The sequence below is a fragment of the Brassica napus genome, chromosome A5 (assembly GCF_020379485.1).
Source record: "Brassica napus cultivar Da-Ae chromosome A5, Da-Ae, whole genome shotgun sequence".
NCBI classification, from domain to species: domain Eukaryota; kingdom Viridiplantae; phylum Streptophyta; class Magnoliopsida; order Brassicales; family Brassicaceae; genus Brassica; species Brassica napus.
The window spans coordinates 13,213,692-13,237,326 of record NC_063438.1 but is presented as its reverse complement, the minus strand read 5'-3'; the positions used below and the strand labels follow the sequence as shown (position 1 = coordinate 13,237,326).

The following is a 23,635-nucleotide window of genomic DNA, read 5'->3' as shown; positions in this document are numbered from 1 at the left end:
AGATTCGGTTTGGGTTTTTCGGATCGGGTTCAGATGCGGCTTCAGATATCGGGTGCCCATCCCTAGTTTAAACCTTAGAATTGGCACTTATATACACTTGTAAAATTTATTTTCTTTTTCACTAGCATTTCTGATTTTCAAACTAAGAACTATAACATATCGAATGACTTCAAAAATTTATGGTGTGGCAAAATTGTTGATGCATAAAGATAACAAGATAAATCATGATAACATATATAGTTTTTTAAATAATAATGAAATTACTATTAATAATATATTTTGTAATTAAAATATTAAATATTAAAGTTAAGAAAATTTTAGTTTATAAAAACTATATTTTATAAAATTTCTATTAGAAATTAAATAACAAAAAAAAATTCTTACGGAACAATTTGACATTTGTCATCACCAAATTGATTTTGAAAGAAAACTGATAACAAGACATAAACGATGACATGACTTGAAACTAATTGTGACATGAACATTTACATTTAATGTTAGTCTTTATTGTTGGTAAGTTTTTTAAAATATGGTAATAACTCATAAATCATCATTAATATAACAATAAATAATATAATAGTAGAAACAGAACTATAATAATATTTAAAAATTTCAAAATATCATTTAATCATATACTTATAATTTTATAATTTTATAAAAAAAAATCTTCAAAAGTTGATGCGATTTTTTTTTTAAAAAAATTGCAATTTTCTAATCCCATTAGTTTCTTTTTAATATCTACAAATTTTAGAATTATTATTTAGTTTACATTTGATAATTATATACCTAACCAAATTTTCACTTAAATTTATAAATTTTATTTAATACATTTTAACCAAAAGAAATAGATAAAAAATATTTCCGAGATTATAATTTTAAATATATACATATGTATTATTAAATATAAATTTCAATACAAATTTCTTGTAACTTTAACATATAATTAAATTAAAATTTAATATTGTAAGCATACAAGAAAATCTAAAAAAAAATATTTTTAAATATAATTTAAATTATACATTTTTATTTCTGATATATTCAAATAGCTTTAAAAGATAATAAAATAAATGAAATTTTTAAAAGCATTTCTAGAATCATAATTATCTAAATATATGATTAGATTTTTATAGACAGAAAATACAATATATCATAACATGACATTTTACGTTGTTTCATAAAAAATAATTTTCTTGAAAAAATGTTTGTTAACTTTGTAGTTTTTACAAACTCAATAAATTATAAAAAATAATTTTTTTAATTTTTATGAAGTTTCTTAAATTTATTATTATTAATTTAATTTCAAATATATTATATACAATTACAGAATATAATTATTATTTTAAATAAATTCTACACTATGGTTTTATTTCTATATGAATAATGTTTGTAACATTAATTGTCACATCAACAATTTTCTAATAGGAAATATAGGTCAAGATTTGATATGTTAATTAAAGTAAAAATATAATAAAAGTTCAAAATTTGAAGCGTATGTAAGTATTAATGTGAAGGTTAAAAAGCAATTGTTTCATTTTTAGAATATACTATTAATTTGTAGTTTCCTTTCTGTGCATTTGGTTTGGTTTGGCTGTAATAAAATGGACGGAGGTCCGTTAGGTTGAATCTACTGTCTTTAACCTAATTTTATTTGCAAAAGCCTCTCGAAATCTGAGAAAAAACCCAACAAGAGAAGTTGGAGCTGGTCTCGCGAAGATCAAATTCGGTGAATTCATCTGTTCCCTCTGTCGATTGTTCAATCAAAACGAGGATTCTTTTCTAGGGTTTTGCTATTTTACATGTTAGGGTTTCCGCAGGAACAAGATCTAGAGTTTTGATTGTTTTGATTTTGCCTTGTGACGTGTGATTTGGTTGTGTGGTTGCAGAACAGGCTTAGCGTTTGATGGGTGCTCCAAAGCAGAAATGGACTCAGGAAGAAGAGTCAGCTCTAAGGTCTGGCGTTATCAAGCATGGACCTGGTAAATGGCGCACCATTCTCAAAGACCCTGACTTTAGTGAAGTCTTGTTCCTGCGTTCCAATGTTGATCTTAAGGTCTGATCCTTCCTTCTCATCCTCTGTTGAAGCCCTCTTTGAATCTGATTTGGATTGGGTTTGTTTCATTGTGTTGAGACAGGACAAATGGAGGAACATGAGTGTCATTGCGAATGGGTGGGGCTCGCGCGAGAAGTCTAGGTTAGCTGTTAAGAGGACGCACTCTCTTCCTAAACAGGAAGCTACCTCACTTGCCAACACTAGCCCATTGCAGAGTGATGAAGAAATGGCAGATGCCACTGGCACTTCTGCACCTAATGTAAGGTCAGAAAATGATCATCTATGTCTGTTTCTCTTGTCTTAGATAGAAAAGAGATGCTTTGTTGTATACATATCAAAACGAAACGGTTTGCCATCACTTTTTGGCTGTGAATTTATAATTTGTTAGAGATTACATTAAATGTGACATGGATCAACTCTGTATGTAAACGTTGCTGTAATGTCTTAACTGCATTTAGTATCATCGATCCTCCACTTTTCAGCTTTTAAGTGGTAAAGTCATACATAATACATTTACATAGATGTTTATATCGTTTGGATCTATTGTTATATATGGTTTGTAACTTTTTTTATAAATGTTGCAGGCTGGATAGCCTTATAATGGAAGCAATATCTACCATAAAAGAGCCTGGTGGCTCTAACAAAACATCAATTGGTACCTACATTGAGGTATTCAGTTTTAGTTCTCACTTCCTTTTTTTTCAATAGACACTGATGATCCTCTCTGAATTGATATGTTGTCATTGACTGTACCTTTGTTCCTTTTATTTTGGTTGTATAGGAACAATATCACGCTCCACCAGACTTCAAACGGTTGCTTTCGGCCAAGCTAAAGTACTTGACAGCTTGTCGGAAACTTATCAAGGTGAGAGTCAATACAATCATTTGACCGTAGGTATCATGTGTATATATAGTCTTTGTGAATCAACTTGATTCATGGTTGCTAGTAGAATAGAGACATGCTTCACTCACCATGACTTGATTTTGTCTTTTACAGGTTAAACGCAAGTATAGGATTCCAAACTCCACTCCTTTGTCTTCCCACAGGAAAAGACAATTAGGGACATCTTCTGGAAAACAGAGAAGTCTCTCTTCGCCTTCCCCTAAAACAGACGGAGATGAAGTCAGTGTTGAAACAAACGCACAGATTGATCCGGAGTTAGCCAGAATGAAGACTATGAACGTACATGAAGCTGCAGCGGTTGCAGCACAGGCAGTTGCAGAGGCAGAAGCTGCCATGGCAGCAGCTGAAGAAGCTGCAAGGGATGCAGAGTTAGCAGAAGCGGAAGCAGAAGTAGCTCAAGCTTTTGCAGAAGAAGCTTTAAAGACACTGAAAGGAAGATACAACAACTGCAAAGTGGTAAAACACACACACACACACACTCCTTTTATAACACAAGTACATGAAATCATTGACAAAGAAAATGCTTATTAATGGTTGTATTGAAAATCTTGATTCAACAGATGATCCGTGCCTAAGATGATGGAGAGAGAAGCTAAATGTGTTGAGAGAGAAGTAGTGTTTGTGTGTTTGATGATGTTTCTCTACTTGGGAACTTTTTTTAGTTGTAAGCAGTAATTGTATGTGTGTCTATTACTTGTTTACTTGTTCCTTGCAGTTTTGTATAATCCCTTTTCTTTGGATTTGTAAACTTTTGAGATTTTCAATCAAGTGTGAGGACTTTCCATGTACATATTTGCCTACTGAACTAAAGGCAAGTGTATTATTTATTATATCTAGGGATTTATAGAATTACATATTTTAATACATTTTGATGGTTGTATTGAAAATTTTGATTCAACAGAAGATCTGTGCTTCTGGTGGAGACAGAAGAAGAAGAACAAGCTACATGTCTTGCAGGTGGAGCGAGAGAGAGAGATAAGCGTAGAGTAGTAGTGTTTGTATGTTGATGAATCTCTACAAGGGAAAAAAGATAACAACGCGTTGATGCACGGAAACAAGAAACGACAAGACATCTCAGTATATAGAAAGAACGGCTACAAGTCTACAATTCAAAAAATAAAAATAAAAAAATCGGTGATTGATTTATACAATTACTACATCTGTATATATGTACACAAGCCAAAGAACTATTAGAAAAAAACTTTTGTATACAAAACTAAGCTTAGCGGGATGAAGATAATATAACCTGCGGATCCCACCTTGATCTTTGGTTTGAAAACGATAAGGAAAAGACACTGTGTTAGCAAAACTGTTCTTGGTGAACAATAGTTGTTATGAAGTCAAGCTGCTTGTGATTGGTATCCGACTTAATTGTATTATGTGCGTCTTCATGCTACAATTTGTAACCTGTTTGTTTGCGTTTACCCCAAATTAATATAAGAATAGTGTAGATAACACATATCGAATCTCCAAACCCGAATTAAAAAAAAGCAGATAGTGAAAAAGTTTCCTTACCTGCATAGCTGCTACTCTTGATAAGAAACCTTGACATCTTTCAAGAAAAACATTTTCCTTTGCAGTTACATTCAGACCACTACATAATTCATTTCATCAACCTAGCCATGATAATAGCATCCTTCACCGACATAAATGAGCTTAATCCATATAACACAAGGGTTACTAGAATAGCCCAAGACAAATTACATTTTCAGACCCAAAAAGGTTCAATAGTCTCAAGACATGTTGTTTTAACATTCAAAAATTGGTTTAAAGCTAATCACTGGGAGAAAGAGAGAGCATTTTCAACCTAAAATCAGAATATTTTGGATACCATAAAATATATGAATCACAATTATATTTTAAATATATTATTTATTTTAGATTTAATATCCAAAATATATTCAAAATTATCTAAAATGCCTGAAAAATCAAATTTATTCAAATACCCAAAAGTAATATCTAAAATAGCCAAAATACTTAAATCAATGGAAAATCCAAAATACCTACCGGTTTTCCATCCAAATATCCAAACTAAAGTAATTTTCATGTTAGTTTTAGATATTTGGTCGTATATTTTTAAAATTTATATGTTATAAATTATTTATCTTTAGATTTTTAATATTTATGGTTTAATTAGATCTTAGATTTTTTTTAAATAATTTAAACCTATATCTGTGTCTGAACTAAACCCATAAAATTTCTGAACCAAATCCAAACAAAATTTATAACTACCGGATTGGATTTAAATCTTTAACCCAAGAAAATTCAGAACCCGAATATGAACCTGAATCCAACCAAAATGTATACCCCTATACCCTCTCCTCTCTCTCTAACTGGAAATATCTAGTTGTTTCCCTCCCTTCCATTTTGTTTAGCAAGCACATTTGACAGAGCTTCTCTAGAGTAAAATTAGTCCTTCCTTGCGAGCCCTACCGACAGTGTCAAGAAATGCTGAGAAAATTCAGGCACATTTGAGCAAACACCAAACCCAGCTCTGTAAGTATCTCAAGTACTAGTCCTGGAATCAGGAAGGAGAGATCGCAATCCTCGAAATACGTGGTGTAAGCCCCACAGTATTCTTCCCTAGCGTCCTCAGGAGTCTTGTTCCCCGACACAAGATCGATCTCAACAGCGTGATCGATCTTGAAGTTGATCGAGCTCTTGAAGTTTCCATAGAGGTTGTCTAGGTCAGAACTCTTAGTGACGGGGACATGGAAGGGACTGAACTTTTTCCTAGAAGAAAGTCTTTCAAAAAGAAAATAGAGAAGAAGTAGGAGATTCGAGAAAATAAAAAGAAACAAGAAGGAAACAAAAAGAAGAAAGAGAAAGAAAGGTATCCCCGAGTATTTATGGAGGGAAACCAAGGCGGCGCATCCTCAATCCATGAGAAAATTAATGATTATTGTTATGCCTTAGAAGCCATCTCAGCCGCACGATGAAGGAGTAACCATTATCGTGATTTAAGTCGTAGGCGGCGGGTTCCAACACCTGTCAAAAAAACCACAACTGGCGGATTCTATCTCAATTAAAACAAACGTGTCGAGCAGGAATCATGACTGAGGTACTCACACCTTTTTTGTTCTAGTACTTCACTAAAAATGGCTGGGGACAATTGTTCGGCCTGATTTAACCCATCCATCGGAACGAGTAACGAAAGATGAATATCCACCCAAAACAAGCTAGAAAGAAGAGCAAAAGAGCGACCTTGAGAACAAAGACCGGGCCACCAAAATTTACCGAAGGAAGTCCAATATCAAGAAGATAGGCGAGCTCGACTCGGTCAAGAGAACCCCTATATTCCCCGGTGACTGTTAGACGACCAAGGAAGAAGACTATAAAAGAGGAGGATGTCAAGAGAGAAGGGACACACATTCTTAACCCTATATACACTACACTCGACCTCAACCTTGATCTCATACTCTCTATTTTTTTTCCTTAGATACTAGCCATTGTCATTCATTGTAACCTCCAGTGTATTCCAATCAATATTCATTAATAAAGTCCATTTTGTCAACCGGAATCTGATTTCATCGCTGTCCATGTTGTTTTCTTCCCTAATCTTTACAAATAATCACTATCAAATACTTAGTGTGGATTTTAGGATCCACAGTAACTGAAGATCAAGTTAACATATCAGTTTTTCTACATAAGCTATTGCATGTTTTACTTGACGTATATCTACCCAAATCCACTATCTTTCCTTCCTGCCTTTGTCCTGTGATCAAGCAATGTCTTTACCATGACATGTTTGATCCTTTCATGCATCCACAAAGCATGCATAAGCAAAAAAGATTCTTAGTGAGAGCGGTCATCCTGCCCCACTTAGCTACTGTATATCAATAACATCAAGACAGAAATTTCAATCAGACTTATATAGTTATATGCTTATCAATAGTCAAGGCGAAAATAACGTTACAAGTCCTGAGCCATCATGCCCTAAGTGCATACACTGATACAGATGAATCACAAGAAGGAAATGACTACTCGGTCTAAGCTAGCAATATAGTGAATCGAGATAAGTAATTAGTCAAAACCCCTGTTCGAAACTACGCTAGGCGCTAGTCGGGCGGCGATCTCGGGCCTAGCGAGTTACTAAAAAATCGGGGATTAATCGGAGTATACGCAGGGATTAGTTTAATTATTATTTTATTATTTAAATTAAATATATAATATAAATATATTAGAAAGTAATAATTTTTTGTATGTTATTATTTAAATTTATATTTTTTGGTTTTAAAAAAGTTAATTGTTAGCAAACATGAATATTATATAATTGGAAACAGAAATTGATCGGTAATGATATGTATATATATAAACATATGAGTACTTAAGCAAAGACTTCGTGAGACATTAGGTACTGCTGCGAACAACCTGGGTTCGATACATGTATGTTCTACTTATTTATTTTCGTATTATTACTTTATTAGTGTTCATGGACAAAGTCCCACATCGCTTGCTAAAGAAAAGGGGGGGCAAAATCCACTTCTATATATAAAGTATACATACTATAGAAACGCTAAGGTACACGGGCTTTAGATTTCACATGAGACCCAGTAAAATACTTTCACAGTTTAATATTTAACCTAGTTAATTGGGCCGATTAATCGGTTAATGGACCGACTAATCAGTAAATGGTCCGATTAATCGGCTTCTTAGACCGATTAATTAGTTGGCGATTTTGTTAGCCGATTAGGGTATAATCGCCTCGGGAAGTAGCCGAGTTGCGAGTAGTCGGATGCCTAGGTGGCTAGGCATCCGCGTTTTAGAACAGGGGTCAAAACAATATCTTACCATCCAAAGACTAAGTGGATTAGTACGGTTCAAGACGTATAGCCGCGCACTCACCTTTTTCTTTCGGATTTGATTTGATTTGATTTCTCTGACACCTCTTGTGCATGTTTCCACAGATCTCTTGTCAAGACAATAACACTTGTCTGAATCCGACCATTCTTGTCTGAATCGAAAGATTATTGTCTGAAAATTCTGCATTGTCTAACTAACCATCTGAACGTTTTTGAAATTACAAATTGGATTAGTCCGACATGATATGAACGTAAGACCGACTGAATGAGTAAGAAAAATTTGATCCTGGTTTTATTCAAAATCATTAGCTCACCCATTATGAGAAATCTGACTCATCTTCCAGTTACGGTCGATCCATTCAACTTTGGCCATCTCTTCTCAGCATCATCCAATCTTAATTAGTTCATCTAAACAGTGTAACCCAAGTCCATCCTTGGATTGTGCTAGCTTGGTCTGCGTAACACATGCGCTACACCGACCTTCATATGTGCATATTACATACAAAGTGTCGTGTCATTTCTGTATTAGTATAGAGAACACTCGCTCTGTCGTTCTCAGTAAGTCATGAATTACTATTGGGTTTCGTTTGTACATGCCCAAACTGAATTGGGCTTATTATCTCAGTAGTTATTACACGACAAGGTTTTGTAGATGTCTTCCATCCACATCAGACACCCCGACAACAGCGAGTGGGATGATGTCACCGCGCAGATCAAGTTTTTCACTGCAGTTTCCTTTTACTTTTTTTTTTCTCGCACTCTCTCTCTCTCCTTAATCCTTATCTTCATTTCTTTGAGAGTTAACAAGAATTAGGTGATCGGTGCATGACGAGCGCATCGGAACTCTTCTCTACTCGAAGATCGCGTCCGGGTAGATCCGACCCGGATTCAGAATCCGACTCTTCTCTTTATCGACAACACTCACATCGACGTCACGGGATCCATCATCTTAATCACCGTCGTGATTCCAACGGCTGTGATCCTCCCCGACGAGCTCCGCCGCGTCTCCGACGCTTCTGTCACCATCTTGCTCTCTCGGTTAGTAAAAAGTCTTGCTTAATTTGTTAGTTTGAAACTTGAATTCAAACCCTTCTGGTTCTTGTCTTCACAGGAACGTAGACCTGTTCATGATGTTCAAGGCACTTCACAGTATTTGAATACCAACGGTGCTGATTTGGAAACTGAAGGTAACAGCTTTGGAAACCTAGAGAGGCTTCCCGGAGCTGTTCTTCTCGCGAGGGAAAGACTTTTCGAAAGATTGAGAGGCGTTTCTTTCTCTAGTAACAGGTTTGTCTGTACCTTAATCAAGTGTAGTGTGATTTAAGATAATTGCTTTTCTCTAATCAGATATTTTTTTTTTCTTTTGAATCAGTCGAAGTAATAGAGTTTCACTGAGTGAGAATCAGAGAGAGTCCTCGTTCTATGGAGAACCAGAAGGGATTCAAGTGTCCTATGAATGCAACAAGAAACCATTAGGTCTCACACAAGGTGCCATTAATGGTTTACACAGGCTAACTTTTAGCTCAGCGGAGGTTAAAACCGAGAGGAGAGATTGTAGCATATGTTTAGAGAGTTTCACTAACGGCGACATGCTTATATCCTTGCCATGTACTCATAGTTTCCATTCCTCGTGCTTAAACCCTTGGCTTAAAGCTTGTGGAGATTGCCCTTATTGCCGTAGAGCCATAGCTAAGGATATATAAACATGTAAATAGGAACCTTTCCCCCTAACCATACCCACACGCATTTTCTGTTCTTCTGTTCTTTCTCTATACAGGTCTTTCAGTTTTGTTGTGTTTTTTTTTATGTCACATGTTTGTTCTTGTAACGGTTTTTGTGTGCCATTATGAGTCTTTTTAGTTTCCTTCACTGTGATCTCTCTTTTTAATGTCTTGTTGGTTATCAAAGACTTTTTCCAAATCTTGTTCCCACATTTTGGTTAAAGCTCAACAACTTTAGATATCTTTACTGTCTCAAATCTCAATCACGAAACGTTTAAGCTCCGTTGCCTCCATAAAGATGTCGTTATGTCATACATGAAGATGTGAATATACAAAGAAGCAATCAATATATGCAACTTTAAAGGAAAGTTATAGAAGACAATTGCGCAAAATGCACACTCTTTTGTACTTTCTGCTACGAGAGTAGAAAGATAGACCCCTTTTCCTCATCTTTTTTCCTAACTATCCCTTTCTCTAGTGGTATCTGACACGACTCACTCTCCACTAATTCTCTGATTGGTAAAAAGTTAGCTTAAATAGGTGGAAGCAAAAAGTAAAAAAAAAAAATTAGTTGGATTCACCTTTTTTCACCTTAACATTTCTCACCTTAACATTTTTCAACATTTTTATATGGAAGTAAGTTTTCCGCAGAGAAAAAAAAAACAAATCACTTGATTAAAAAAATATTGGGAAAATTGTTTTTTTTAGAGCAAAAAAATAGTAACTATGTCCCTTTATACTAATCTATACTACTTTATGTCCCATTAGACTAATTTTTTCAAAATGGCAGTAATGCCCTTAAAATTGTAATTTTGTATTCCTTTTTCATTTTTTTTAATTTTTTTTGTTCCTTTTTCGTTTTTTTTATTTAAAAAAAAAATCAATTTTTTTTCAAAATATAAAAGTGAATATTCCCAAATATTTTGTTTCCATATTTTTAGGAACTGATTTCTTATCCGTAGAATACAACTAATATGTAGAAATCGGTTTCTACAGTTTTTTAGAATTATAGTAATGTTTAGATTTTGATTTCTACATGTTTTAGATTTATAGTAAATCTGTAGAAGTCGGTTTCTACGTGTTTTAGATTTATATTAATGTGTAGATTTTGATTTCTAAAGATTTTAGAACGATAGGTTAAGCGCGGAATGTGTATTCTAAATATTTTTAAAATACTCCTATTTACGTAGATCACGTATTCTAAACATTGTAGATTCAATGAAAAAAGTGGATTTCGTTTTCTACTTCGTAGAATGTCATTTCTACTTTATTTAGAACATAATATGAAATTTATAATTTTAACTTTTTTATAACTGGAAAAAATATCATTAAGTTCATATAGGTATTTTATCAAAAGTTACTATTTTTCTAAATTTTTTTTGTTTGTAAAACTATTTATTAAATTTATTTTTAAAAATATTAAAGGGCGTTATAGGAAAATATGACACAAAATATAAATTAGTCTAAAGGGACATAGTTATCATTTTTTTGCTCTAAAAAAAACAGTTTTCCCAAAAATATTTACTCCAGTGTACTTTATTTGTATTATTCACATTTACTCTATTTTGTTACCAATTACACTCTAAGATTAACAAAACACACACGGTAAGAATATAGGACTATTTTCTATAATATCGATTTCATGTGTCAACAACACTTAAACCAAATATGATTCAAATTCAAAACAAGTGGGCCGGTTTAATTCGGTTTAGAACACTGTTTCATAAACTAACAATGAACTTTCCATCGCAAGCAGCAATTCTCCTTTTCTTGACAATGCTCGGTTAAAGAACTACACCTAAGCCGGTGGGACAAAGCAGTCTAAATACATTATAATTCCTTCGACTTGTTTGTAATCATTGGTCTTGGTCACCCAGCAATCAACATCATCACTCTTAAATTGGATCCGAGTCAACTGAGAATCCTCTATTTGAGCTAAAAGCCCTGTTCTTTGGCTGAACTAACCAAAAATAGTGTTTCATACGATCTCTGCTGGTCCTTTACTCCTCGCCTTTAATGTTCCAGGGTCAGTACATAGCTTCAGAACGAAACAATCCTCACAATTCACTTTCTTCTCTGTCATGCACGTTGATTTATAGTAAACCTAGTGGCAGTAGTTCTCGGATCAAAATGAAACAGAAATATGCATAACAAAAAAGGGAAGATTACTAAAATAACACACATTTTATGAGTAATGACTAGAATAACATACTTTTTTTTTAATTACTAGACTATTTTTTATGCCCATAATGTCTTTATTTTCTTTGTTTAAATTACAAAAAAAATTTACAGAAAATAAATATTTTCAGAATATATAAATAAGTCTACTGTTAAAAATCTGCGACATTTAATGGCAGTTTTATTAGTACTTGACATATTAATATTTTTCCACAAACTTATTGTGGTAGATTTTATATCATTAAAGACTTTTTGAAAAAGTCTACCACACATTATGGTAGATTTAATCTCAATAGCAAATTTGTTTTTAATTGGCAGGTTTTTATAGCAGATTTTTGTCTTTTGATGGCAGCTTTATAATATTTCGAAGACTTTCATAATCACACACATATTTTTCTCACATACTTTTTATAATTTGGCAGATTTTTGTGTTCATGAGATCACAGACTTATATTTTATGTATGCTAAGCTGCAGACTAATAAACTAACAAAACTAACTTTTATGTGATAGCAGACTTTAACATACGTTATGGCAGACTTTGAAGGAGTTATATGTTACAAAGTCCTGGTATCTATTACCAGTCAGAATTGGATCATAATTAGCAGACTTATTCGCGAAAATCGGTTTACTAATTAGATTTAGATCAATTCTGGGTAACTAATTAAACCAAAAAATTCGACCACTAACCGGAACAGTTATTGGTGTCTCAACTACACACATAGTGAATTTGTCTGAGCGGAGATGTTCATGCCGCAGATTTGACATAGAAAATTTACCATGCACGTATGCAATAGCAGCAGCAGAGGCGACAAAGTTATCAACGATTTCTCTATGTCATCCATACTACCATGCAAACTATGCACAATGCTTACTCCCCTGCAGTACTGCCGAGAGATGTTGATATACATCAGTTCCTGAAAATATCGCAGGAATCATTTGTTTACCTATGGTCGTTCGCCAACCACCAGGGAGACCCAAAAAATCAAGAATGAAATCTTGCCTTGAGAAAGGTGAAAATAAGAAACGCCCAAAGAAAGAGCATAAATGTTTATTTGTAATCAGGTTGGTCACAATTGCAAAACATGTCCTGTTCTTTAGACAGTTTGACTCTTGTGTTTTTTTTTGTTTCTTGTTTCGATTTGTACTTGTTTCTTGTTTCTGGTTAGACAGTTTGAATATTTTGTTTTTTGTTTCGATTTGGACTTTTTTCTTGTTTCTGGTGACAATTTGACATGCTTGTTTCTTGTTTCTGGTTACACAATTTATTTACTGGTTATACAGTGTGTCCTCTGTCCTGTTGTACTCATAATAAACAAAGGCAAGATGGGCAATGATGTCTGTAGATATAAGTCCGCTTGATTCCAACGATTTCTACTAAAAATTCATAATGATAGTACACAACTTCAAGGCAGCAAGTAGATAATGATTCCAAAACATGAAATACTACATAGCAGTCAATAAGTTTGTTTCTAAAACATGAAAATACTACAGACCCAAGACTTCATCATAGATCTCAGCAGCTAACTTAATACGCATTGCCGGAATGCACTGGTCAGAAAGTCCTTCGAAACCACAGCAATTTGCCTTACAGTTATGATTCATTGATCTATATTGCAGTGGACATTTTCCCTCTTCATAAAGTCTTGCTGGATATTTTTTGTGGGTGCTTGATGTAGTCATATCTCTGTAAATAAAGAACAATGAAGTAAGGAACACACGAATTTTATATTTCCAGAAATCCAATTCAAAAATACCAAAAAAATAAGAAAGAGACTAAACCTTGATGCCACGATTTCTTGGTCAATTGAATAGCTTCAAGAGGAGATGAGGTTGTATCTGAAGAAATAACTGAGAAAACGTAAATATCCACGACCTTCGACGAAACTTTAAATTTTAAAAAGGGGATTTAGGGTTCGTCGGCCGAGTGGATGAGGAATCGAAGGCTTTTAGTGGTAGAGTATAGTGTCGACATGACCCAATCGATGAGGAATCATCTTAATAAGAAAGAGAATCAAAAGTTTGAGGATTACACAATTTGGGGATTTAGGGTTCTTGGGGAGGGTCACGGGAAAGAGAAAGTGTCGTGGGGGAGAAAATGTTTTTTTTTTTACCTTTTTTGTTCAACCAAAGCTTTTACTTTATCTAGAGTCTTTCATTTTCTGTATTAAAAAGTTATATTATATTTAAATCTATTTATTGATTGGGTATTTTAGACTTTAACTCACTTTTTTCTTCTTTCTTTGTTTTTGGTATGTTATTCTAGTCATTACTCATAAAATATGTATTATTCTAAGTAATTTCCCTAACAGGATATTAATAAAGTAAAATTGAAAATAGAAAATCGAGTGATTTCAAAGATTTATTTATTATTAGTGAATGTTTTGGAGATATTTATAATACGTGATAATCTCCAAAAACTTTAACGCAATAAATGACTAATGAGTATATATATATGTTCTTATGAAGTATTTTGTTATATACAAATAACTTGATATTCGGTTTACACTTTTTGTTATTATCCTTAATGAAGTATTAGATGTATTTATTAGATTAGAGTATATATTGATTAAAAATTAATATAATAAAATTGGTCAAAAACATTAAAAAAAAGATTTTAAAAATTTAAAGATATTTTCTATATATATTGCGTCGTTATCCGAAAAGAATAGATTTCAATCATAAAAAATCAGAAATTAAGAAACATAAAGATGCATAATTAAGTATTAATTAAGTTAACTGAATTTTATATAACTGAGAAGAGAATATTAAGTGATTTATTTATTTATTATTATTAATAAATGTAGTGTGTTAAAAATATTTTCAAAATATTATACTATTGAGAGTGTCTAAACAAAATTCTAACAGAATACTGATCATATTTTGATGAATTTTTTTTGTCATATATAAATAATTTAATGTCCGTTCTAAGCATTTTAGGAACATAAAAAATAATTTATCATGATAATTTTTAAATTAGTAATACATATATTAAAGGTAATTGCAAAATAATTATGCTCACATGCCACCTAGTTTAAAATTTAAATATTACATACATATTTAATTTTCAAATTTGAGATAATATGAAAATATATAAGGACAAAAGTTATTACAGAATGAAAATCTTAATAAAATAGTACATGAAAAATTGTTTAAAATACCCTAAGTTGGTTATCCCTTTTCAAAAATACACACAATCAAAAATACCTTAACATTTAGGTTTAGGGTTTAGTGATTATTGTTTAGAGTTTAGTATTTATGGGATGGAATTGGACATATAAACTTCTATAAATTTTATATAAATTATTCTTAAACATTTATAAATGATTTAGGTGAATAAATTTATTTTTATCACAAATTTAAGGTATTTATAAAAAAAAAGTTATTCTTTAAAAGTGTAAATTTGGAAAGTGATATCAGACTTGTGGTAAATTGAAATTCTCCCTTTATTTCACTATTATTTAGTTTAAGATATAATAAATTTAAGAGATATTTCTTAAAATACTCTAAGATATCTAAGTTGAATATTATATTTCAAGAATACACTTAATCAAAAACACTTTAACATTTGAGTTTAAAGTTTAATGATTAATAAACTTTATAAACTTTTCAATTACTTGTTGACTATCATATTTCAGAGGGCGGGGTTGGATTTATAAACTTTTATAAATTATTCTTAAATATTTATAAATGATTTCGGAGAATTAATTTAATATTTCTAATCACAAATTTTAGGTATTTATAAAAATAGTTAATCTTCAAAGTAAATTTAAAAATTGATATCAAACTTGTGGTTAAATTGCAGAAGAAAAGAAAAACGTCTTAGTTTTGCTGTTGAATTGCTGAAACATCTTCACTGATACAGTTGAACTTTCTCCCTTCCAAGAAGATCTTGGAAAGAGATAGTTTCTTATCTTATTTAGATCGATGATTCGAAGTCATTATCATGTTAACATGATTGGGATTGCAAATGAATGCCAGTTTGTTATATCATTCTCTCAGCTGATCATTTTGCACCTTTGAATCCAAGTGAGTCATGCAACAAATTCCTCATGCAGTTTTCTTGAACAATCTGCAACTACAACCTCGGATTCTTATAGATATCTGCAAGAGTATGCTTCGCCTGATCCGTCTTTGTTTTGATTCCAGGGAGCACAACCTTTTTGTTAAACTGATTGCTTGTATTCATGCATTGTTGAGTTATTGCTCAATGACTGTGAGCAAGTGATTCAGCTTCAGAAAGAGCTTCAAGCTGTGTTATGTTTGTGAAGTATGTTTTAACTGGCTCACTTAGCTTTTCTACTGCCTCCTTATATTTAACACATACATGACAAAACCAGAGGACTTCACAAAACCAGGTCCATAAAGTTATCAAAAGTAAGAATTTGAATTCAAAGAAACTTGAACAACATCAACAACTTCATTTCTATTAATTAGAATCACAGAAGCTGCGGGTACATACGCTCGGGCCATTTGGGATAAGCACGCTTGTATAAGTTCATGCACACAACGTCATGTTGCTGCACCACTCCATTGAATATGCATTTCATTGCCCCTGTGGCAAAGTCCACATTAATAAGCAAAGATTCTAGAAAAAGACAAACTCGACCCATCTTTTAAATAATTAACAATAATAATGCAAGGTCTTTACCATGTGTGCCCAATGGCTCCTTCACGCGACCACGACGCCCACATTTTGTCCACACTTCTACAGGCTGCACACAAGAAATACGTTGTTTCATCCCCAGCTTTGAGCCCTCACTCTTATAATAAGTAACACATCGATTTAATTACTTTTGCCTTCTTACCTTAAACCATCTAACGTCTTCAGGTTGATGGAACATATATCTTACTGATGCTTTCATTTTTGATACTCTCTGAGGATACCTGAACCCACGCCACATTCAAAGCTTGGTTAGAATTACAGAGATTAAGCATGTATGCAGACTAGAAATATGCGACTGTAGTTGGAAAGAGAAAGGTAATAAGTAAGATTACCCAGTTAATATTATCTTCTTTAAAACTATTTTGCTGGGTTCAATGCTTTTCAAGGAACCAAAGGCAGCAAAAGCAGGAGCATCAGCGTCAGAAATCTTCAGAACAACCAAAGGAAGGGATGGGAAGGATATTGGGCCGTATACTGAAGCCAATGAGAAACGGCCTGGATGCAGAAACCTCTCCATCACTTGTTTGTCTAAACTGATATTGTCGGTTGAAAATACTGGCCTGGAAAATTTTCACCGACCATTGTTATAAGAGATTGCAAACAAAAAAGCTATTGCAGTAAATGAAACATGAACAAATTTTACCAACCTTGCAACGAACTGACGGAAACCAACATGGAACATTAGCTCCTCTTTTGTTTTAATAGGATCTTCGTAACCATCATACTTCTTTAAGCTGGGGAGCATAGTTAGAGAAGTTAGCTGGGCAAACAAGGTCTCATCAACAGAAAAATATAAACAGTAAGATCGTGAGTTACCTAAAGCGCAGAACCGACATCTTGGATTCATGTTGCAAAAGCCCAAATGCTATAATGGGTTTCGTGCTAACAATGGATGATAGTTTAGAGGCAGCAACAAGAGGCACTTCCTTAATATGCAGCCGTACATATGACCCAGTTGGTACACAATCATCTCTGCTTTCTTCTTCTTCTTCTTCCATCTTCAGGGCTTGCTTGAGCACAAGCTTTTGAGTCCTAGCGACGTTATCAAAAGCAAAGATTCTGGCATAGTCCTGAGGTAGAGACTCCTGCATTTTTGCCAACAAATAGTACAAAATCAGTATCAGTTTACAGTACAAGGAATATAATGAGCTTCAGTGTTTACTACATTTGGATCCCACGGGGAGGTTCTGAAGGATTTGAGACCCCTGTACTTTGCAAAACGTTTTCTTGCAGGCTGATCAATGGGAGTCTCCACCTCATCTGGAAATTCTGATGACACAACAATTGAAAGTCTTTATTCATTTTGATGTAATCTTAATAAGACAAAATCAAGAGCACTTGAGAGATTCAGACACTCTAATGTAGAAAATAACTCTACAAAAGTAAGAAGAAAGCACCAACCCTCATCCTCAGCATGTGCCTCTTTGATTTTCTTGATTTGATCCTCATATTGTTCTCTTGTCAAGTTTTCATCGTCCTGAACAATCAGCAGATTGGGTTATAACTTAATCAAGATACTCAATCATAACAAAAAAAAATGTAGTGAAGCTACAAATAGTGTTTGTAAGTCGCTACGTAAATGGAGAAAAAGCTTTTACCATCATCTCCGAGTCATTATGAGTTTCATTATCCATATCCTGCACGTACAGTGTTTCTTTATCATCCTCAAAATCTTGGTCTTGATTGGAATACTGATCCTCTCCTCTATCCAACACCATACGATCGTCATCGGAATCACCATTATCAGAATCCTCTTCATCTATCTCATCAATAATCCAAGCAGCCTGTGAACCAAAAATAAGAACACCAGAGAGACAGGAATAGCGAAAAAAAATCATCAAGAAACCTGATATTCTGAAGTCCCTAGTGGCAAACTCCTCTTCTTTGGCTTTCCCTGTTTCTGATTACTGTCAGCCTCAGCCATCTCTGCCTCAGTTGGCCATGTCTACACAATAACAAGTGAATTTCCACAACAGATAACAAGACAAGCAAATGGCCCCTTCATCTGTTAAAGAACTAATCAGACTTACCTGTTCCCCTTCTAATGGATCTGGAGTGTTTTCAGTTACTAAAGGCTCTTGTTTCATGGGATCAGGAACCAAAGACCTCAATACCTGATCAATCCCAAAACGGAATGAAGTGAACTGACAAAGAGATGAAGGCACAATAAACACTTCACTTCTTATTAAGAAAATAACTTTAAGAGCTTCAGGAGGGGTATTATACGTTCAATCATTATACATTTATCATGACAGACAATTCCTGTTATATATAGGCTGTTCTAGCATTCAGCAATATGTGCTCTTTAAGGTAAAAGACTAAAAGATTATCGATGGTTGATGAAAATATCAGATACCTCTTCATCATGTGAATCATCCAATTCCATGGAAGTCTGTTTTCTCCTTTCATTTAATAATGGAAATGGGTCCTTCAGGACTTCAACTTTTGAGAGCTGAAAATCACCAACGCCAGTAACATGGACCTATTGTAAAGAAAACAGTTTTCAGATATGGTTATATAGCATAAGGCATTACAGTCAGAGAGAGTAGAATTGCTTGATTACCAGCTGATTTACTGATAGTTTACGAGCACGCAAGTAACCGGAGAGAAGTAGAGTGCACTTTCCTGGGGTTGTATCATCCACCAGCATCCCAACCTAGATGCACCATTCAAAAGTATGCAGATATTTTACTTTTTTACTCACAGCTAAATTAGATGTTATGAATAACAGCATAAAACAAGCACCTTCTGAGCCACAACATAAGGTCGTTGCTTCCGCCAGTGTGGTATAGAAAGCCTTTGTGCCTTCAATAATCCCATGAACTGCGAGCACACCAAAAAGTATGGATTTGCATCATTTAAACTTGGCTAATTAGAGACATAAATCTATTGAAGACCATTCAGTAAAATAATATAAGAGGCTCTGAGTAATTCACCTGATGCAACTCATCTCTGGTGTCTGCTGGATCAAAATTACAATCCTTAGGAAATTCAGAAGCAAGCCGAGAGGCACACATCTTTTTCAGCTTATTCTTCTTTTTCAGCTCACTGGGTAAGTCCTGCAATCAACCAACACGACGAGCTCGAGAAACTCACTTCAAGCAAAGTTTGAGAGATGGGAGACCAACAGAAGCAAAGAGAACATACACGTATCAACACAGCGGTACTTGGCAGACCAATTGATCTAAGCACAGAAAGACACTGACTTCCGAATGAATCTATCAAGCTAGAGATATCCTCGTTTGCAGATGCAACAAAAGCGATCAGATCAGCAACCTACATATATATATATATACCACCAGTAAGAAATAATAATTCAGTTTAGCAACTAACTATGCCAAACTCTGCTCACTAAAATTGAAAATCAACATGCCTTGGCCATTTCCATGCATGTCAGAAGATCCCCATGAGGCGCCTTCAAAACCTGAGATACATGTATTCTACTTAAAATATGTATAAAAGAACCAATATGTTGCTCTTAAGGGAATGGACATACCGTTGCTCGTAGCTTATACTCAGATGATGCAACTGTTGAAGAAGAAGTGACATCACCATCAGTAGATAACAGCTTTAAAACATCTTCACCAAGCGAGTTCAAATCCACGGAAGCAGAGAGAGGAAACAAGACCTATCGCCAAAATCAGAGTTCTTAAAACTGCAAGGGCTGTAACTTTCTGACTACAAAAGTTCCAATAAACTCACGATAACTCGAGGAGCACTGGATAAGCCTCCTGATTCCCTCTTCTCCTTCAAAACCGCTGCTCTTTTCTGCTCTCTAACCTAAAGAGACAGAGACAGAGAGAGATAAACAAGATTCATTGTGTTGCAAGAGTCGCAGATTAATTAAAAAAAAATGTAGGAAGGAGAGAATCATTACCATCTTGGCACGCTGAAGACGGGCAGCTTTAGCGCCTTTAACGTGGTTACCCTCCGGTTTACTAATCCGGCCTTTATCTGATTCAATTGCAATATTTTTTTTTTAGTTATGTGAAGATCGAAAGAGATGAAATCGTTGAGGGGATTACCTTGGAGGGAGGTTTTGTGGATATTGCGAGAAGATTTAGAGGAGACACGAGCCTTGTGAGCCTTATTGACTTGAACTCCAGAGCCCCCCATGGTGACTGCAACGAGAGGAGGAGGGGGAGAGTGTTCTGTAACCTCTGTTTAAAGTTTAAACCCTAATAATAAATAATAAAATCTTCCGTTTCTTGTTCCTCAGGGGTTTTTGTATCTGGTCCTCTTTTTGGCCCAAAAAGGGATTATATGAAACCAATTGAGGATTACACTAACCCATTGGACATTTGTCTTTCAAAAGAGCTTAACCTATGATATGGAGGAACTAAATGAGTCAACATCTCTGCCCAAGCAAATGACAAGATTTCTTCAAAATCTTACATTTTATGTCCTTCTGAATTATTGTAAGATTTTGTGGTGTTTTACAAATGAATAAATATTTTTTTTAAATCCTCATATAGAAAATGGGGATATATTTTGCGTTTATCATACAATAAGTAAAAAGGAGATATGAGCATCAGTTAGGCCATCCACGTCCTTCAATTTAGTCAGCCAATCATGAGGTTTTCTAACGCCACGTCACTTCCTCTATTAATCGAGAGTATATAACAATGGGTCAACTTATGTGGGCTACAATTCTATGTTAAATGGTCCATCGTTAATGAGCACAAAAGAACTCAAATCCTGTCACCGTCGTCCCGACTCTTCCACTTCATCTGAATCGATTCGACTAGCTGCAAATTTCAGTTCTCTGTATTAATCAGCAGATTCACCATCCACTCCTACCCATCAAATAAAATTCTTGAATCATATCTTTAATTTATTCCTTACCCAATTCATTTTTTTTTAAAATCAATGGATTAGCGACGCAACCAAAAGCGTACCCCTCCGCTCCGCTGATCCCGATACTGGTAACGACGGCTGAGCCACAAAGACAGCTCAATCAGGTTCAAAATTGGATCAACGTGCTTGATTTTTTTGTTTCATTCGACAGATAAGTTTTCAGCTCTCAAATCATTGTACAAAGTTAAGCCAAAAAATAATTCTTATTTGAAAGTTACGATCTTTGCAAAATTAATCTTTTATTGATCTGCTTCTTCTACTTCTTCTGTGTAGGCTGGTTCTGAAATATTAGACATACAATTGCATGAGCTGGCATCTCCACATGACGCTGTAACTATTTATTACCTTTACTTATGCCAGTTTTTTTTTTACAATTGGGAAAAGTTACATATTTATCTCATCGTGAACAAACATGACTAGCAAGGGAAGAAAGTCAATCAACAGAACCCAAATCAACAGAGATCACCAGATGATGCTGAAAGGTTTGCATTGTGGCTGTCTATTAGTTTAATTTTTTTACAAGTTTCGAACTAATCTATTTTCTGATTGGAACATTTGTTTAGGGAAGCTAGACAAATGGTTCTTAGTCAAATATTGTTTTTCCACTCTCTCGAGAGAAGTAAGTCCCATCTAAAATGCTTTGAAGTCCATCTGTTTTTTTTTCCTTTGTTCTTTAGTGAGTGTTAACGAGATGATGCTAATCTTCCAGATTGTGGTAATGTATTTTTTACTTTAGTTGCTCATGTTTCCCTGTTGAAACCTTTAAGGAGTTATATGCCTAGAGGATGTTATTCTGAGGGCTGCTCAAATGGAACAGATAGTTGAGAAGGTAAGAATCCAGTCACCTTTTCATGTCATATATAGTTCACCATTCTTTACATATCATCAAGTTTCTACCCAGTTTCTCTGGTACTCCACACATTTGAGAGACATTGCAATACTCTGTTTGTTTTCACAGGTTTGTGAGGAGCGGATTAATACTGGAGTTTCAAAGATTTCCGTTAATTTTTACGAGCAGTTTCATTTTTTCAATGGTTGGAAGTTGACGGATACTATTTGTTTTACTTCAAAACAGTTCACACCAATGAGAATTTCAGGTAAAACATTTGAGTTTTGTTAGTTATGCAAATTGGAATTAGCATAAACAATGTTCAAAGTTTTTACTTTTTCGTAGTAGAGAATTACGTTTTCACAGTTCAAGCTGATGAATTTTTAATCAAGAAACCATCAAACTGAAGAAGCAAGATTTTGTTTTATTTCTTAAATATTGTGTGCTAGTTTATAGATTGTTGCAGAAGAGCCAACTTCACTTCTTCACACATGAGAGAATCTGATTTCAGTGGTTCAACCCTCAATGGCACCTATTTTGAGAAATCAGTTGCATACAAAGCTAACTTCGCAGGTAGTCTCTCTCAGTTGTGATATCACTTAGCCTTCCTGTTGCAGTGACTATGAATTTATGGTATTAGACTTATGAAAGAACCAATTCCACAGATAGTAACCAATTGTTCACATATACCCTTTTAAATCTTTCTGAATTTCAATTCTTTTGCCTCCACAAGAATTTTGAAATTCTTTCAAACCCAAAAATGGTACTCTCTGTGTTGATATTTCATCTTCGATACTCAATTTTCCCTTTTTGACGCAATTCTTTGATTTGTCAACAGAGTTTGAGCATTTGAGACCTTGACGATGTCTATCTTCTATTCTACGAAACATTCTCTTAGAACTTCCCCCTGCTAAACACTTGACTGGCTTCTCAGAGATTTTGTTTTCAAACTAGAGGTTTTAGCAACAAGAATCTGTGATTTATGGGTTTACTTCCATCTGTGTCAATCTTTATGAGCTGGCACAGCCAGGGAGTCTTCATCCTAAACCGTTGGCATCTCCAGTGTCACTCTTAAAATCAGGGTAGGAGGCCCTCCACTGCCGAGAAAATATATGATCAAGAAAGCACATTCTGTCGCTCCTGAAATGTTGTGGATGGTCTTGGTACCGTTGCCTCAGTAAATTAATAAAAGCATCCATTTTCTGCATATAAAACAATACAAGTCAGAAAACTTACAGACGACTTACAGACAACTTACAGACGACTTATACAAGTAAGATAACTACCAGACGACTTACAGACAACTTATACAAATCAGAGAACTACCAGACGACTTATACAAGTCAAACAACTACCAGACGACTTATACAAGTAAGATAACTACCAGACGACTTACAGACGACTTATACAAATCAGAGAACTACCAGACGACTCACAGACGACTTATACAAATCAGAGAACTACCAGACGACTCACAGACGACTTATACAAGTTAGAAAACTACCAGATGACTTACAGACGACTTACAAACGACTTATACAAGTTAGATAACTACCAGACGACTTACAGACGACTTATACAAGTTAGATAACTACCAGACGACTTATACAAATCAGAAAAAGTATCAGAC

General features: G+C 34.3%; 3 protein-coding genes and 1 long non-coding RNA gene across 5 annotated transcripts; 3 read left to right on the top strand and 1 right to left on the bottom strand.

Moving 5' to 3' along the window:
- Positions 1-1,541: 1,541 nt before the first annotated feature.
- Positions 1,542-3,820, top strand: LOC106451688 (telomere repeat-binding factor 1-like). Of its 2 annotated transcripts, none has more exons than XM_013893648.3 (7): positions 1,542-1,723; positions 1,889-2,050; positions 2,133-2,314; positions 2,635-2,719; positions 2,832-2,915; positions 3,048-3,410; positions 3,515-3,820. In XM_013893648.3, exons 2-7 carry the CDS (start codon positions 1,901-1,903, stop codon positions 3,527-3,529), a joined length of 879 nt encoding a protein of 292 aa, XP_013749102.1. In that variant the 5' UTR covers positions 1,542-1,723; positions 1,889-1,900; the 3' UTR covers positions 3,530-3,820. The 2 variants fall into 2 exon arrangements, with proteins under 2 accessions (XP_013749102.1, XP_013749101.1); XM_013893647.3 differs by having other exon boundaries at positions 1,547-1,723; positions 1,884-2,050.
- A 4,654-nt stretch (positions 3,821-8,474) lies between these two features.
- LOC106451689 (probable E3 ubiquitin-protein ligase RHY1A) lies at positions 8,475-9,676 on the top strand. The gene is made up of 3 exons (XM_013893650.3): positions 8,475-8,794; positions 8,868-9,043; positions 9,129-9,676. The coding sequence occupies exons 1-3, from the start codon at positions 8,582-8,584 to the stop codon at positions 9,457-9,459; spliced, it is 720 nt and encodes a 239-aa protein (XP_013749104.1). The 5' UTR covers positions 8,475-8,581; the 3' UTR covers positions 9,460-9,676.
- Positions 9,677-15,943: 6,267 nt separating this feature from the next.
- On the bottom strand, positions 15,944-20,587 carry LOC106451690 (pre-rRNA-processing protein TSR1 homolog). Its single transcript, XM_013893651.3, has 21 exons — positions 20,345-20,587; positions 20,197-20,273; positions 20,022-20,099; positions 19,816-19,947; positions 19,693-19,743; positions 19,467-19,595; positions 19,256-19,378; positions 19,065-19,142; positions 18,883-18,975; positions 18,676-18,801; positions 18,350-18,433; positions 18,166-18,264; positions 17,918-18,103; positions 17,721-17,796; positions 17,485-17,588; positions 17,136-17,404; positions 16,967-17,053; positions 16,652-16,879; positions 16,462-16,540; positions 16,305-16,368; positions 15,944-16,208 (listed from the first exon to the last, which is right to left on the bottom strand). The coding sequence occupies exons 1-21, from the start codon at positions 20,433-20,435 to the stop codon at positions 16,093-16,095; spliced, it is 2,370 nt and encodes a 789-aa protein (XP_013749105.2). The 5' UTR covers positions 20,436-20,587; the 3' UTR covers positions 15,944-16,092.
- A 227-nt stretch (positions 20,588-20,814) lies between these two features.
- On the top strand, positions 20,815-23,270 carry LOC125609559. Its single transcript, XR_007339776.1, has 6 exons — positions 20,815-21,506; positions 21,597-21,658; positions 21,740-21,795; positions 21,944-22,005; positions 22,135-22,578; positions 22,844-23,270. It is a non-coding gene; the product is annotated as an uncharacterized LOC125609559 (long non-coding RNA).
- Positions 23,271-23,635: the final 365 nt, after the last annotated feature.

What these genes read in the sequence shown, in the direction of transcription:
- LOC106451688 (XM_013893648.3), top strand. Translation starts at nt 1,901, where the DNA reads ATGGGTGCTCCAAAGCAGAAATGGACTCAGGAAGAAGAGTCAGCTCTA. An exon ending in ACTTCTGCACCTAATGTAAG is followed by an intron (nt 2,315 to 2,634) that starts GTCAGAAAATGA and finishes TAAATGTTGCAG; the next exon opens with GCTGGATAGCCTTATAATGG. An exon ending in CAATTGGTACCTACATTGAG is followed by an intron (nt 2,720 to 2,831) that starts GTATTCAGTTTT and finishes TTGGTTGTATAG; the next exon opens with GAACAATATCACGCTCCACC.
- LOC106451689 (XM_013893650.3), top strand. Translation starts at nt 8,582, where the DNA reads ATGACGAGCGCATCGGAACTCTTCTCTACTCGAAGATCGCGTCCGGGT. An exon ending in GTCACCATCTTGCTCTCTCG is followed by an intron (nt 8,795 to 8,867) that starts GTTAGTAAAAAG and finishes TTGTCTTCACAG; the next exon opens with GAACGTAGACCTGTTCATGA. An exon ending in GTTTCTTTCTCTAGTAACAG is followed by an intron (nt 9,044 to 9,128) that starts GTTTGTCTGTAC and finishes CTTTTGAATCAG; the next exon opens with TCGAAGTAATAGAGTTTCAC.
- LOC106451690 (XM_013893651.3), bottom strand. Translation starts at nt 20,435, where the DNA reads ATGGGGGGCTCTGGAGTTCAAGTCAATAAGGCTCACAAGGCTCGTGTC. An exon ending in GTCTTCAGCGTGCCAAGATG is followed by an intron (nt 20,100 to 20,196) that starts GTAATGATTCTC and finishes CTGTCTCTTTAG; the next exon opens with GTTAGAGAGCAGAAAAGAGC. An exon ending in CCAGAGATGAGTTGCATCAG is followed by an intron (nt 19,143 to 19,255) that starts GTGAATTACTCA and finishes GTGTGCTCGCAG; the next exon opens with TTCATGGGATTATTGAAGGC.